The following is a 14488-nucleotide window of genomic DNA, read 5'->3' as shown; positions in this document are numbered from 1 at the left end:
CGATCACTCAAAAAATTGTCATCAAAATGGAGTTAGTCGAGGCTCAAAAAATTGATAACAATACACTCTTGATTCTATCAGAATATGATGGGGGTCGCACAATTGGTTGTTGAGTTACAGCACATTGTTTATGCGAGTTAAAAGAGAAAATCGGTTTTTTCATGATTACTGATAGAATCATCAGTAAAAGCAATTAAATCAGGGCTTGAAAAGTATATTTCAATGGCTTCTTAATCAAGTTGAAAAATTATGAGAACAGCATCATTGCTTATCAAGTTACACAATACCGTCATGAGCTTTTTATATCGAAATCTCTATCTCTATTAAACTCAGGCAGCAGTCTATTATGTTGAATACTTATTCATATTGATTCATGCTCCCGACTAACTTCTGACAGAACCTGGGTTAAACTCTGGCTAAATTCTGAATAAACCCTGATTAAATTCCGGCTATACACTGATTAAAACCTTGATTGAACCTTGATTAAACCCGGACTGAAAACGAATTCGAGTCTTGAGAGGGTCTGAATGTAGAAGTATTTGACAGAACGAAATAATACGCAAAATTTTGAGGATATTTCGATTGATGATAGTACTATGACATGAAAAAATAGAAGAAGATAATAGTGAAATAAAAATTTAAACAAAGAGAACTCATTCGGAAGCAAATTGCTAATTTATTCGCAACAGTAACTATACTCATTTATAAAAAAAATACAACTATCCCCTTGTTTCATTTCAAGTAAAAAATAATTTGAACATGACAATTCTGAGATATATTTTGCTATTAAACAGTTTAATTTAAACTTTTCATTGCCTGAATTGTAAAAAAAATTAAACAATAAAAAAATACATAAAAACTGATGAAAAACAAAAAATACTTGAAAATAGCTAAAAAATGTTTTGTGTTCAATTTTTCGATCCTAAAATTATTTAAAAAAATTAGTAGCTTATAATAGCGGCAGGGGTCACCACCAACAGAGTTGAAAATTTCCAAAATTTGAATGAACACATTTGATTGGCTGAAATATCCACCAATGGGGTTTCACCCACAAGCCTGTAGTTGTCCCGTTTTTTCGATAGGTCGCGCAGCGGAGGATTTCCTTTTCTCTCCACGATGGCGGTGAGTGTACGTCTATTAAATGAAACAAAAATAAATCCGTCAAAATCCAGACAATCCCCGTAAATAAATGAAAACTAAATAGCTGATGTTGAAATTCGATTGTTGGTTTATTGTTCTGTGACAATATTTGTGACTTTGTGGCTTGAAAAATGTTGAAAAATCGGGGATTAATGACAGGTGTTGGAGGTTACGGTTTCCTGTTTTTCCACGCATGGAGGGAATAACCTCCGAGTTAACAATGAGTTTGTTTAGTTGAAAATTTTGTTTGTTAATGTAAAAACGTTCGAATTGCATTCGATGGGCTTCAAGAACTTATATTGTTTAAGGAAAATTATGAGAAGTTGAAAAAATTGTTGATGTATCATGTCTGGAGTCTTCACTCCTCAATTCTTTTTTTTCACCTCACAAACAATTTCAAATGATCAAGAATTGATTAATAAAATAAAATAGTGAAGTGGTAAAACGTGACAGGAGAGAACAGAACGACTTGATGTTTCTTGTTTGAATAAAGATCAAATTATCTGGATAATGGGTGTTTTTAGAGGAAAAACTCATAGGGCATTTTTGTGGAAAATTTAATTCTCTATAAAAAATGTTCCATGACATTTTGCCCCAAAATTACTGATTAGTGAGATAATCGAACAATTTACGATTGCAAAAAACTTATTTTGATCTTATTTTGGTCTTCAGAGATTTCGTCATTTACTATTTCTTCAATTATCTCGTTAATGCTTGGTTTTAGGTAAAAATGCCCCAGAATATTTTTTATAGAGAATTGAATTTTCTAAAAAAAATGTTCAATGACATTTTTGTCTAGAGTCGTTTATTACCGAGATAATTGGTAATCAACAATTAAACCTCTTGAATTCAACTTAGGGAAAAGAATTAAAAAGGATCGTCTTTAACCACGAATAATTCGAGATTGGCAGAATGGAATTCCCCTATTTTTCTTTCATTCTCAAGATATTTTTTCAATCTTGAAAATGAGTCGTGACAAATCAAAATCGAACCATTTGATCAGGAGATATCGACTGTTAAAGACAAAGATTCGTTCAATTCTTCTTTCCCTGAAATGTGGTCAGCCCTTTTTAATTTTTAAATTATTCAAAAACATTTCCCCATCACCAAAATCCTCGTGCGCCCGACAGCACCTTCTCCACTCCAAAATTAATACTCTTAAATTTCCTCCCTGCAGGACGCAAAGGCGGCAGCCCCGGCTAAGCAAGTCGCAAAGAAGAACAAAACGAAGAGAGAACCCAAAGATGCCGCCAAGAACGTGATGCGTGAAGTGAGAATTCGCAAATTGTGCCTGAACATTTGCGTCGGTGAGTCTGGTGACAGGCTGACACGTGCTGCCAAGGTGCTCGAGCAGTTGACTGGACAGCAGCCAGTCTTCTCGAAGGCACGTTACACTGTCCGATCATTCGGTATTCGTCGTAACGAAAAAATCGCCGTCCACTGCACAGTGCGTGGTGCCAAGGCCGAGGAAATTCTCGAGCGTGGGCTCAAGGTAAATTAAAGTAATACTAGCCACTCCTATTGATGCCCTTTTCCTGTCAGATTCGATATTCCTTTTTTCAAATGACGATTTATAATCGTTCTCACTGCAAAAAGCAATACGACCGAGGAAAATCGTGTATCCCAATTTATCAGCTGTTAAATTTTCATATTACAATGAATGATTTGCTCATGTTCTAATTCATATGCTCACTGAATAAAATTTTAATCATAATTACAATTCAATTCCTTCTAGAACACACTTTAGAGTGTGAATTTCTGGTATTCAATGTTTGTTGATATTCGGTAAAAGTGCGTGCCCACACTGTTATCAATTTTTAGTTAGTTCACACGGTAATTCAATTAATCTGTTGTTCATCTCATCAATATAATTTCGTGCTTAGAATGTTGTCGTCTCGTGTTTTCAGCACCAAATTAAAAATTGAAACTTCATTTGGAATATTGAGTGACAGCTTCTTTTTATTCATATCAGAAATTTTGTATTTGGATATTAATATTATTTGTTCAAAGTGAAAAAATCGATCATCATTTTCACTATATTGCATTCAGATTCTCCTATCCTTAACGTCAAAAATGTGAGATAATCTCATAATTCTAGCTATTAATTCTAATCAACTATATTAAGAAAGTTGAATTATTCTATTCTCCTCTGACCTAAATGATTTGGATAATTATGATTCGTTTATCCATATTTCATAGAATGATATTCAATTCTCTTTTGATTGTTAGGCGGGCTTCATGAAAGTTCGACGCAAGACGATCGCACTCATGAAAACCGCCTTACTTAAAGTAGTATAAACATAACTTTAATTTTGACGACTAAAATTTGAAATAAATTTTAAATGTCAGTTAATATGAATGAAAACATTCTGGTTGAGTTTGTGGTCAATCGGGAGACCAACACCTACACGAGTTCGAGGGTCTTTGAGGGTCAAATGATCCTCAAAACCATTTGACTTTCGACTACAAACAAAAAAAGTTTCCTGAATTGTGTTAAATAGTTAAATAGTGCTAAAAGAGAGAGGGAGGGTGCACGTCCTTGAGAAACGGTTGACCCTCAAGACCATTTGACCCTAATTAAAAATTTAAAAAAGTTCTGAATTGTAGATTCAATGAGAGGTCTCAGTAGGGTTTTTCTGGAAGGCTGCACCTCATTTATTTATTTATTGGCCTTTTTCAGGTTCGTGAGTACGAATTGAGGAAGGAGAACTTCTCGGGTACTGGAAACTTCGGTTTCGGTATTCAGGAACACATCGACTTGGGTATCAAGTACGACCCGAGCATCGGTATCTACGGTCTTGACTTCTACGTTGTTCTTGGACGTCCAGGTGAGAATAAATATTTTTAGAGTGATTTTTAGTTATTGGGAGAATATTTCGGGTGAGAATGAATTTATAGGCAGAATGGAAGAGAACATTTTCTCGTAACTAAATCCATTAAATAATTAATCCACTGAACAATCATAATTTCGATTTTAATCAGTTGTTGATTATTGAATTTTGTCTGGAGAGAGAGTTTTCAGGAAAAAAATTCCAGTAATAATAACCCCAAGACTTTCAAAATTATCAATTAGGTTTAAAATAGTAATTTTAACACCAATGAAAAGGAATTGCATGCTGTTCTGTTAAATTCCCTCCATAAAGTGGCTCCGAAAATGAAAAACTAGAAATTTACTATTTAGTATAATTCAAGATTTTTTTACCCTAAATTCTCAACATCCTTAAGAGTCGCTAGGCCCTCAATTAAAGTAGTATGGTCACTCCAAAGTGATCGTTGAGTGTCCGTCAAGAAAATCCAGAAAAATTAATCAAAAAACTATGATTTATAATTGAAAATTCTCTTTGTGAATTATAAAATTTATGAATATAAGAATTAATCGATTATTTTTATTATTTTTCCTTTATTAGTCAAATAATGTACCTCCTTTGACTAGCCTTTTATATGTGGCAACGCTGTAACTTAATAGCGTAGGGAAAACGAGATTTGAAATGCCCGCTTGACCCCACTCCACTAACGCGTCGTTGCCGCATCTACTCGACACGCAATTTCCGAACACCGAGGAGCAGAAATTATTTATAACTAAAGTCCCAACCGGTCAATAATTTTCATCGATGGTCGTAAATTTTTGTTTTTTTCCCCGATTTTTTTGGTATTTTTTAAATAATTTAGTCTTGCATTTATCATAAAAACCACCCAAAAATGTGATTTGCCCATAAGACTCTGTGTTAAAATCTAGTTTTTCATTAATTCTTATCAACCATACTAAACGATCAATGTACCACAAATTGCACCAGGAGGTTTTTATTGATATTAACTTTCATAAAAAAATTATTTCATATTTTAATCGTGGAAATTGATCCGTGACCATACTACTTTAACAACAAAAACTCGTTTTTTGAGTTTTGCTAAATTGTGTTTCATTTTGCCCTTCTCTGCCCTCGTAATTTGAGAGATATTCACTGAATATCCTGAAAAAATTGTTTCTGCACATTTCTGGTATCGTAGAGGATTGTCACCATTAACAATTTTCTACATTTATTTTTCAATAAACATGTGCTAGATCGAAAGCTCCATATTTGCAACCCATGCCCACAATATCTACTGGGTGTGTTACTCAATTGGAGCGACAAAAATCTGTTTGAAAATATTAGAGCAGTCAAGAAATTATAAGTAAATTAACTAATTAGGCGAAATAAAATACGTCTGAACTTAGTGAATTATATTTTTGCAATGACAATCTTTATAAAATAATAATGATAAAATAATATTGAAATAATAATATTACATTAATAGTTTTTTTTTTTTTTTTTCTTCAATGAAATTTGGTGAATGACGATTCAATGTTTCTTTTCAGGCTTCAATGTTGCCCACAGAAGAAGGAAAACCGGCAAGGTCGGTTTCCCCCACAGACTGACCAAGGAAGACGCCATGAAGTGGTTCCAGCAGAAGTACGACGGTATCATCCTCGCTGGCAAGAAGTGAATTTCGAAGTAATGTATATTACTATTTGACATAGAAAAAATGAATAAAAAGCAAAAAAAATTCAATGCAATGTCTACTAGTCGTTGATCCCTATCCCAATTCTCATTTTTAATTGATGAAAATGGCACATGCGTTTTTACGTTATTTTGCAATTAATCGTTTGCTAATTGCACTCAATTTCGACGTAATTTATATTGCTAATTCCAACTTTCATTTGTAATTTATTGATTTAATTGGTACTTTAATTGATCAGCCAGTGATTTTCCATGATTTATGAGCAGTAAATCAGAGAGAGTTCAATGGACGTTAATATTATGTAATAGTAATGAAAATATTAATAATTTTCCTCAGTCACTGAATTTTAATTTAATTTTCTTCATCATTTATTTATATTATTAAAAACGATAGAAAATCAATGAAACATGGAATTAATCAATTCCTTCGAATTATTTCAAGTGAACAAAAAAATAAGATCGTAGAGAATTTTTAACTTTTTCAATTTTTGAATTCAACAAAGGAAATTCAAATGTCGAACAAAGCCGCAGAAAAATATATTTCCATCAATTAATTAATTATTGATTAATCAACTAATAATTTTTCATGATATATCAGCAATAAATCAAAGCATTCCATGGAAATTAATCTTATGTAACAATAATAAAAACAATAATTTTGGTCAATCACTGAATTTTAATTCAACTTCTTCACACATTTTATTAATATTCATCATTTATTTATATTATTTAATTCACATTGATATAAAGGCAAAATATTTCCCCTCAGTCTCCATCTGTTTACCCTATAAGGGAGGATCTATAAGCAGTTGTCCTTCAAGATCGATAAACTATCTTGAATTTTCATAAATCCACGAGTAATCTTAGAATTTCATAAATAATCCCCTTAACTCTAGTTTCGATATTTTCATCATTACCCAAGATATTTCGATATTTTATTCACCCCTCGCATCTCTCAATTAATCGATGATGAGTTGAGAAAAATTGTAAACACGACATCGTAAAGCGAAAGTTCATTTTTAAAAATTTTCTACTGCTTTCAGAGTTTCTCATCAATTGAAAAAATAATGAATCAACTTTTTCAAACCGTTTTTTCCTCATTTGATTCATTTCCAATTGTCCAGAAACCCTGATAATTAGCATTAATTCGATGAACAAATTCTACTTAAAATTCTACTGATATAATTGCCAATCCGACTATCCAGTAGACGATTGAATATTATTAATTAATAAATTACGAAGTGGGTCTGAATCCCTAGGAATTTCATGAAAATTTAATTCGCGAAATGAATTAAACAAAATAATCCAGGAATTTCTCAATCGACTGATTAATTAACTGCATAATTAATCAACCGATTGGCCGATGATAACAAAAAATAAAGTCAACAATGAGTCATCTGTAGGAAGTGTTTAATTATAATCAATTAATTAAATAAANTTTCATTTTAATTTTCTCAGGAACTGGAAAAGATCCGGAGGTGGGGGTGGGCTCATTGAAAAGCGGGGAAATTTCCGGTTACAAACCCTGGTCATGAACCCATTTTGCCCCACAATTTCCAGAGATTACGGAGAAAATGTCTCTAGGGGTTGAAAACGTATTTTTTGCTGGCTTCTAAACAACAATGGGGCAAAATGGGTTCGTGACAAGAGTTCGGAATCGGAAATTTCCCTGGGCATCTGATGAGACCATTTTCATTTTGAATACTATCAATTAATAAATTAGGAAGTGGCTCTGAATCCCTAGGAATTTCATGAAAATTTAATTCGCGAAATGAATTAAACAAAATAATCCAGGAATTTCTCAATCGACTGATTAATTAACTGCATAATTAATCGGCCGATTGGCGATAATAACAAAAAATAAAGTCAGCAATGAGCCATCTGCAGGAAGTGTGTAATTATAATCAATTAATTAAATAAATTGAACTAAAATGCATTCACAACAAAAATCTTTAAAACGTGGAATTTCACTGTTTTTCCCATTGTTTAAGCAATTCCCCTACAATTTCCACCTGTAATCAGTCCATTGATAAGCTCTGGTCATTGTAGCATACTTCAGGGGGGGGCAAGACGGGTAACAGCAAGCAAAATTACTCATTACCCTTTGTAATTGTTATTTTTTTCCTCGGAAAAACGAAAAAATTCACTTCTCTAAATTTTTGGGATTCCCTTCTCATCTTTCATTTTAATTTTCTTAGGAACTGGAAAAGATCCGGAGGTGGGGGTGGGCTCATTGAAAAGCGGGGAAATTTCCGGTTCCAAACCCTGGTCATGAACCCATTTTTCCCCACAATTTCCAGAGATTACGGAGAAAATGTCTCTAGGGGTTGAAAACGTATTTTAGCTGGCTTCTAAACAACAATGGGGCAAAATGGGTTCATGACAAGAGTTCGGAATCGGAAATTTCCCTGGGCATCTGATAAGACCATTTTCAATCGTCGATCACTTCGGGTTCTCGAGATATCGAGATTTAAGTGAATTTGTTGGAAAAATCGACTGCTGTATTGATCTCTTTTCTGAGAGAATTGTTTTGAAATTACTGAAAATGGAGGGAATCGATGGGTTTGCGGTTGACAATGAGGGATTATTTTCTTGCTGATCGATATATCTTATCGATATGAAGTTTCTCGTTGTCGGTGAAGCCGAGGATACTCTCAATGGCGTTCAGGTGGCCGTGATGATTCTCCTTGTCAGTCAGGAAGTAGTAGATAGCGGATTTCAGGAACTGAAGGGTTATCTCGGGATCGAGGGTTCCTTTCTTCCTTGACTCGACGATTCTTCGGTACATCGCCTAGGAACATTGATTTTGTTACTTAAAATCCACTGATTGGATTAATTTTAATTAATTTGAGTGACGAAAAAATTGTGAAAGGAAAGGATTTTCCACTCTCAATTTTTCTATTTAAGAAGTGAAATTAAAATGCTGATCAAGACTGTAGACAAAAGTATTTCAATTCATTGGATTCAGGGGATTCGAGAAATGAAGCGTGAGAAAAATTCATCTCAAAACACCAAAAGCCATGGAAAATCACTAAAAAAACGATTTTTATAAAAATAAAAATAAATGAATAAAACATCAAATTGACCAATTAAAAACCATCAGATTATTTCAAATGAACAGAAAAATGAGGAAGCAGTGGAGTTTTTACTTCTTCAACTTTTCTATTCAACAAATAAAATTCAAATCTTCAACAAAACGAAATGAAAAAAAAGAAAAAAAAAGAATTATATAATTCCATGAATTGAAAAATAAAATTAATGATTCAATCAAGAATTCTGGGGATTCAAGACATGAAGGTTGAGAAAAATTCATCTCAAAACACCAAAAGCCATGGAAAATCACTGAAAGAACAATTTTCATATTCATAAAAATAAATGACTAGAACATCAAATTGACCAATTAAAATTCATCAATTTCACTCATTCACCAGTCTTCACTTTTCCAAATTTTCTATTCAACAAATAAAATTCAAATCTTCAACAAAACGAAACGAAAAAAATTTAAAATTCCATCAATCAAAAAACATAATTTACAATTCCATTAAGCATTCAGGGATTAGAGACACATAAGCATGAGAGAAAATCATCTGAAAACACGAAAAGCCATGAACAATAACTAAAAACCAATAATAATAATATGCGTAAAGCATCACATTAATAAATATCACAATGAGAAAAACAAATTGAAGAGAGGCTGTTTCTTCCGTGTGCTCGTACAGTACGCTGTCTGATGCAATGATAGAACGCACAGAGACTTGTAAAAAGAAAATCTACAGATCTGATTTCATGCTCATGACGCAACGCTCGTGATTCTCAACATAATCCATAAAAAAAATTAATTTTCCTGGTCAAAAGTAATACTAGTAATAATAATACAAGTATCAAAATTTTCACATTGAGGAACTAAGGGGGTGATTTCGCCAGTTATTGATAATGGTGGGTACCTCGAAAGATATAATTTTGTTGGGGTTTCTTGGACGGTGCCATCAACATTCAAAAGGCCTAGAATTTTTTTTCAACTTCTTCGTATACGAAATGTGAATTTTCTTAGATTTTTGCCTTTGACTATAAGTTTTTTAATTGTTCAAATTTAAGTTTTGAATTTTTCTTCCGAATGGAAGCATTGTATTCGTCAAAACTGAAACATCCAATTTTTTGTGTCAGGATATGTCTGGATATGTGTGTGACCGATTGTTTTTAAAGTAATATAATTAATTTAAATTAATCCAATTGAAATTTAAAATATTCTTCCCAATGCCATCTTGATCGAGGTCGATTATTTTGAAACCAATATTTAGGGAAAGGTAAAAAATATTAACGTTGGGCCAATTTTGGATGCCAATGTCGGCCCGGTGTTGGCTACCGACGTTGGGCCAATGTTAGCTGCCAACGTCGGGCCGGTGTTGGCTACCGAAGCTGGGCCAATGTTGGCTCCTAACGTCGGGCCAATGTTAACTGCCAACGCCGGGCCGGCGTTGGCTACCGACGTTGGGCCAATGTTGGCCGCCAATGTCGGGCCGGTATTGGCTACCGACGTTGGGCCAATGTTGGCTGCCAACGTTCCAGTAATGTCGACTGCCAACGTTGGCTAAATGTTGGGTCAGCGTTGACTCAATGTTGGGGCAACGTTGGCTCAATGTTGAGGCAACGTTGACTCAATGTTGGCAGCCAACATTAAGGCGATGTTGAGTTCAATGAATCATAATTTCTAAAATTAGAAGATTATTACAATCAACGATTTCAAGACGTCCACTGGGAAGTAAAAATAATTGTTAAAAACTTCTTTGGGCCCTTCAAGTGTTGGTAGAACTTCCTAAGAAATCTCAAGAACATTGAAGCTCTGATGTACAAAACTATGAGATACAAAGGAACTCATAAACGTGAGGGGATGACGGAGGCAATCAATTAATCTGCAAACTGCGTGCAATTCCGGTGAAATAAACTGCAATAAAAAAAAAACTCGAAAGCAAATTTTGGCATTCATCCTAGACTCATCAGAAAGCCAGGAGGATTTCCGGTTTAAAATCCTGGTCATGAATCCGAGCTTCGAAGTACTCATTCAGTCATCAATTTCTTCATTTCAAGGTGGAGAAAAGGTTTTTAGGGGTTCAGGTGGTATAGGTATGCAGTATATATATTTTATCCAGTTATATTTCTAATGAAATTTGTCTATATTTGTTATTCTAAATTCTCTACAATGATTCATGATCAGGGCTTCGAATCAGAAATTTCCCAGACTTTCTGATGACAAGTTTTAAGGTGTTTCGTCTGTACTTCCCCGGGGTGGTGAAACGTAAGGGGAGCCTCATTATTCTCGAGCCCAGATTCAATCCCTGAACACGAAAATTTTCAATTTCCAAGCAACGATTTCAGTGTGCACTTGAGCATTTCTTGAATATTAATTTTTTTTGTCAAATTTGTCACCCAAATTTTTGTCACCAGAAATCGATTTGGATTTTTATAATATAGAGAGATATTGAGACCCTTATTTTGACCCTGGTGACCCTTAGTTTCTGGCCCTCATGACCCTTATTTGGACCCTTAATTTGACCTTTGTGAACCTCAATCTCACCCTGGTAACCCTGATTTGGATCCTTTATCTAACACGAGGGTTACCTCGTGAACCTTATTTTGACCCTCGTGATCCTTATTCTGACCCTCATAACCCTTAACTTGAACCTTGCAACCCTTAATCTGACCCTCATGACCCTTACATCGACCTTATTGGCCATTATTTTGATCTCCGTAACCCTTATTTTGAACCTCATGACCCTTATTCTGATCCTTATGATCCTTAATCTGAACCTTGTTGGCCTCAATCTGACCCTCGTGACCCTTCCGTCTTTCATGACCCTTACTTGGACCTTGTTTTGACGTCTGTAACCCTTATTCTGACCCTCATGACGCTTAACGTGAACCTTGCAACCCTTAATCTGACCCTCGTGACCCTTATTCTGTCTCTCATGACCCTTACACTGACGTTATTGGCCATTATTTTGATCTCCGTAACCCTTATTTCGAACCTCATGACCCCTATTCTGACCCTTATGATTCTTAATCTGACCCTTGTGGCCCTCAATCTGACCCTCGTGACCCTTCCGTCTTTCATGACCCTTACTTGGACCTTGTTTTGACGTCTGTAACCCTTATTCTGACCCTCATGACGCTTAACGTGAACCTTGCAACCCTTAATCTGACCCTCGTGACCCTTATTCTGTCTCTCATGACCCTTACACTGACGTTATTGGCCATTATTTTGATCTCCGTAACCCTTATTTCGAACCTCATGACCCCTATTCTGACCCTTATGATTCTTAATCTGACCCTTGTGGCCCTCAATCTGACCCTCGTGACCCTTCCGTCTTTCATGACCCTTACTTGGACCTTGTTTTGACCTCTGTAACCCTTATTCTGACCCTCATGACGCTTAACGTGAACCTTGCGACCCTTAATCTCACCCTGGTGACCCTTATTGTCTCCCATGACCCTTACGCCAACCTTATTGGCCCTTATTTTGCTCTCCGTAACTCTTATTTTGACCCTCATGACCTTTATTCTGACCCTTATGATCCTTAATCTGACCCTTTTGATCTCCGTAACCCTTATTTTGACCCTCATGACCCTCAGATATTTCTCCCATAAATTTTTCAAAATTGTCTCATTATTTTGACTTTTCACACGAAACACCTTAATTCACGGATGCATGAAAATCGCTGAGGAATCTTTGGTTTCACGTAATTTTGGCCTTTCGCTGCTCTTTTACCGCTCCTGGAATACCGACCTTACGTGTGGCAAGGACCCAGAGAGAAACAGCCTCCTGAGCGCTTAATAAACATTGGCTACGATCTGCTGAAAGGTGAAGTTGTGGCAAGTAGCTTGTACCCTGGAATTTTTCAAGCGGCGACCAAAGAAAGAGAAAAAAAAACGTGAGAGAATTCGTTAGTCGAGAGCTCGTGGCACGCAATCTTCGGGGTTTTCTGTGATCGTGGAGGCTCTATTCAATTAATAATTGGTTATTTAAGAGGTCGTGGGTGGCAGGAGAAGCAGAATATTATTAGAATATTTTTAAAATCATTTTGCGGTATTTTTAATATTCTTTTTTTAATTTTTTGTATTTTATTTACTCTTTTTTTTTTTTTTTTAATTTTTTTCTAGTGATTTTAGAGTGAAGTGGGCAAATGTAACAATTGAAGGTTTGTTAATTGGAAATTTTTTCGGGAATAAGCAGCCCTAGAAGAAATATCACCAAACATTTCCCTAAAAAATGTTTTTTTTACTAAAAAAAATTAGTGAAGATGATTATAAAATTAACAAAAATATTATATTTCATTCGAACTATTTTTTCACTCATTAATTGGCTAATTATCTGTGCAGCAAGTGATTTTAGAAAAAAATTGCATGAAGCAATTTCGTAGAGAATTTAATTTTCTGCATAAAAAATCTTTTGACATTTTTTCCTAAAGCCACTCATTATCAAGATAGATCCGTACTACGTTTCCCAGAATTTTCACTTCTATAAATTTGTTTTGATGATGGAAATGAGTTCGGTGGGCTAAATCGCTCTGTAAAATTGACTTCCCCAGTATTTTCCGTTCTTTAATCTCATTCATCCATCGTTACTACTTGCAATTGCACTAAGCAACGAGTTTTTTCTGTTTTTACTCGTTTTTTTGTTGAAGCAAGAGGAAATTGATGGACAACTCACCTTTATGTTCTCCAATTCAGCTTGAGTGACGCTCAATTGTTGTAATAATTCAGCTACAGTTACTTTGGGTGGGTCTTGCTGGGCGTGCTCAAATATCTAAACAATGAACATTAATTAACAACAATTAATTCATCAAATTAACATTTAGAATGAATTAAAAAACCTCGAAACTTCGCAATTTAATAAAATAATTTACGTAATTAAGTTTTTTCGTGCAAAAAAGGCATAACAATGATTTTTTTAGTGAACAAGCTGATGAAACTTGGTTTTTCATTCATTAAAATAATTATTTAACTATTTTTCTACAATAAAAAATGATTATTTTCAATTTTAAAGATGTAAAAAATGCAGTCTTTAATGAAAAAAAAACAATTGATTTTTTGAATGAAATTAGTTACTTTATTTATCAAAAATCGTAAAAACTTCGTAATTTGGGGAAAAAATTGCAAAAGTAATTTTTTTCATCTAGAAAAAATCCATAGAAATCGTGTCTAAATGAACAAAAAAGAAATAATCGATTTTTTGGATGGAATTTATCAATTTATTCATCAAAAAAACCAAATACGTCTGTATTAAAAAAATTATAATTACAAAGTTGTTTTTTTTATGTAGAAAAAACCATGAAAATCGTTTCTAAAAGAAAAAAAATATAAAACTTGGTTTTTGATGCACTAAAAGAATTATTTCACTATTTCTCTTGCATGAAAAATGATGATTTTCACTTTGAAAAAATTGACTAGTCAATGAAAGAAAAAATGGATGGCCCGGGTGTACTATCTTTCGAATGTTATCCGGTTTTTTTTTATCTTTCGTAATCCAAAATTGTCAATTGAGTGGTGCATTATGAGTAGAAATTCCCAAAAATTATGATAGAATGATTTAAAAAAATGGAAAAAATTCTGAACTTTTTCAAAGAGCGTTTTTAATTGAGATTCAGAATGAATTGAAAAAAGTGGAAATTACAAATATCTGATTCGCTGTGGCAAATTATCTATTAGCTGTCATTTTCCATGGTGGATAACAAAACACTAACTCCTCATGGGAAGTGACAGCTAGGTATCTCAATTTTCAAAACAGTGGTATGTAGTCATCTGCCATTTTCATGTGATAAAAGTGTGATTAAAAAATTCTCCAAAATATTACAACT

The 14488-nt window shown here is 34.1% G+C and overlaps 2 protein-coding genes across 5 annotated transcripts in view; one reads left to right on the top strand and one right to left on the bottom strand.

Moving 5' to 3' along the window:
- The first annotated feature begins 1082 nt into the window (after positions 1 to 1082).
- LOC107035945 (60S ribosomal protein L11) lies at positions 1083 to 5687 on the top strand. Of its 2 annotated transcripts, none has more exons than XM_015253613.1 (4): positions 1083 to 1122; positions 2318 to 2632; positions 3821 to 3968; positions 5495 to 5687. In XM_015253613.1, exons 1-4 carry the CDS (start codon positions 1117 to 1119, stop codon positions 5620 to 5622), a joined length of 597 nt encoding a protein of 198 aa, XP_015109099.1. In that variant the 5' UTR covers positions 1083 to 1116; the 3' UTR covers positions 5623 to 5687. The 2 variants fall into 2 exon arrangements, with proteins under 2 accessions (XP_015109099.1, XP_015109097.1); XM_015253611.1 differs by having other exon boundaries at positions 1099 to 1128.
- A 1393-nt stretch (positions 5688 to 7080) lies between these two features.
- The window catches only part of LOC107035939, a 29866-nt gene continuing 22458 nt past the window's right edge, over positions 7081 to 14488 (bottom strand). For 2 of the 3 annotated variants that reach the window (XM_015253601.1, XM_015253603.1), the window contains 3 exons: positions 13342 to 13437; positions 12418 to 12519; positions 7081 to 8427 (listed from right to left, as the gene is read on the bottom strand). In XM_015253601.1, the coding sequence (XP_015109087.1) occupies positions 8221 to 8427; positions 12418 to 12519; positions 13342 to 13437 (405 nt within the window). In that variant the 3' untranslated portion in view covers positions 7081 to 8220. The remainder of the gene's footprint in view (positions 8428 to 12417; positions 12520 to 13341; positions 13438 to 14488) is intronic. The other variant, XM_015253602.1, reaches the window with a different exon arrangement.

The sequence above is a fragment of the Diachasma alloeum genome, unplaced genomic scaffold (assembly GCF_001412515.2).
Source record: "Diachasma alloeum isolate Michigan unplaced genomic scaffold, Dall2.0 Dall_scaffold_00202, whole genome shotgun sequence".
Taxonomy (NCBI): domain Eukaryota; kingdom Metazoa; phylum Arthropoda; class Insecta; order Hymenoptera; family Braconidae; genus Diachasma; species Diachasma alloeum.
The sequence above is the reverse complement of the archived record's forward strand: the minus strand, read 5'-3'. Positions and strand labels throughout refer to the sequence as shown.

Coding starts and splice junctions, on each gene's coding strand:
- LOC107035945 (XM_015253611.1), top strand. Junction 2,633..3,820: donor TTCTCGAGCGTGGGCTCAAG/GTAAATTAAAGT, acceptor GGCCTTTTTCAG/GTTCGTGAGTACGAATTGAG. Junction 3,969..5,494: donor CGTTGTTCTTGGACGTCCAG/GTGAGAATAAAT, acceptor GTTTCTTTTCAG/GCTTCAATGTTGCCCACAGA.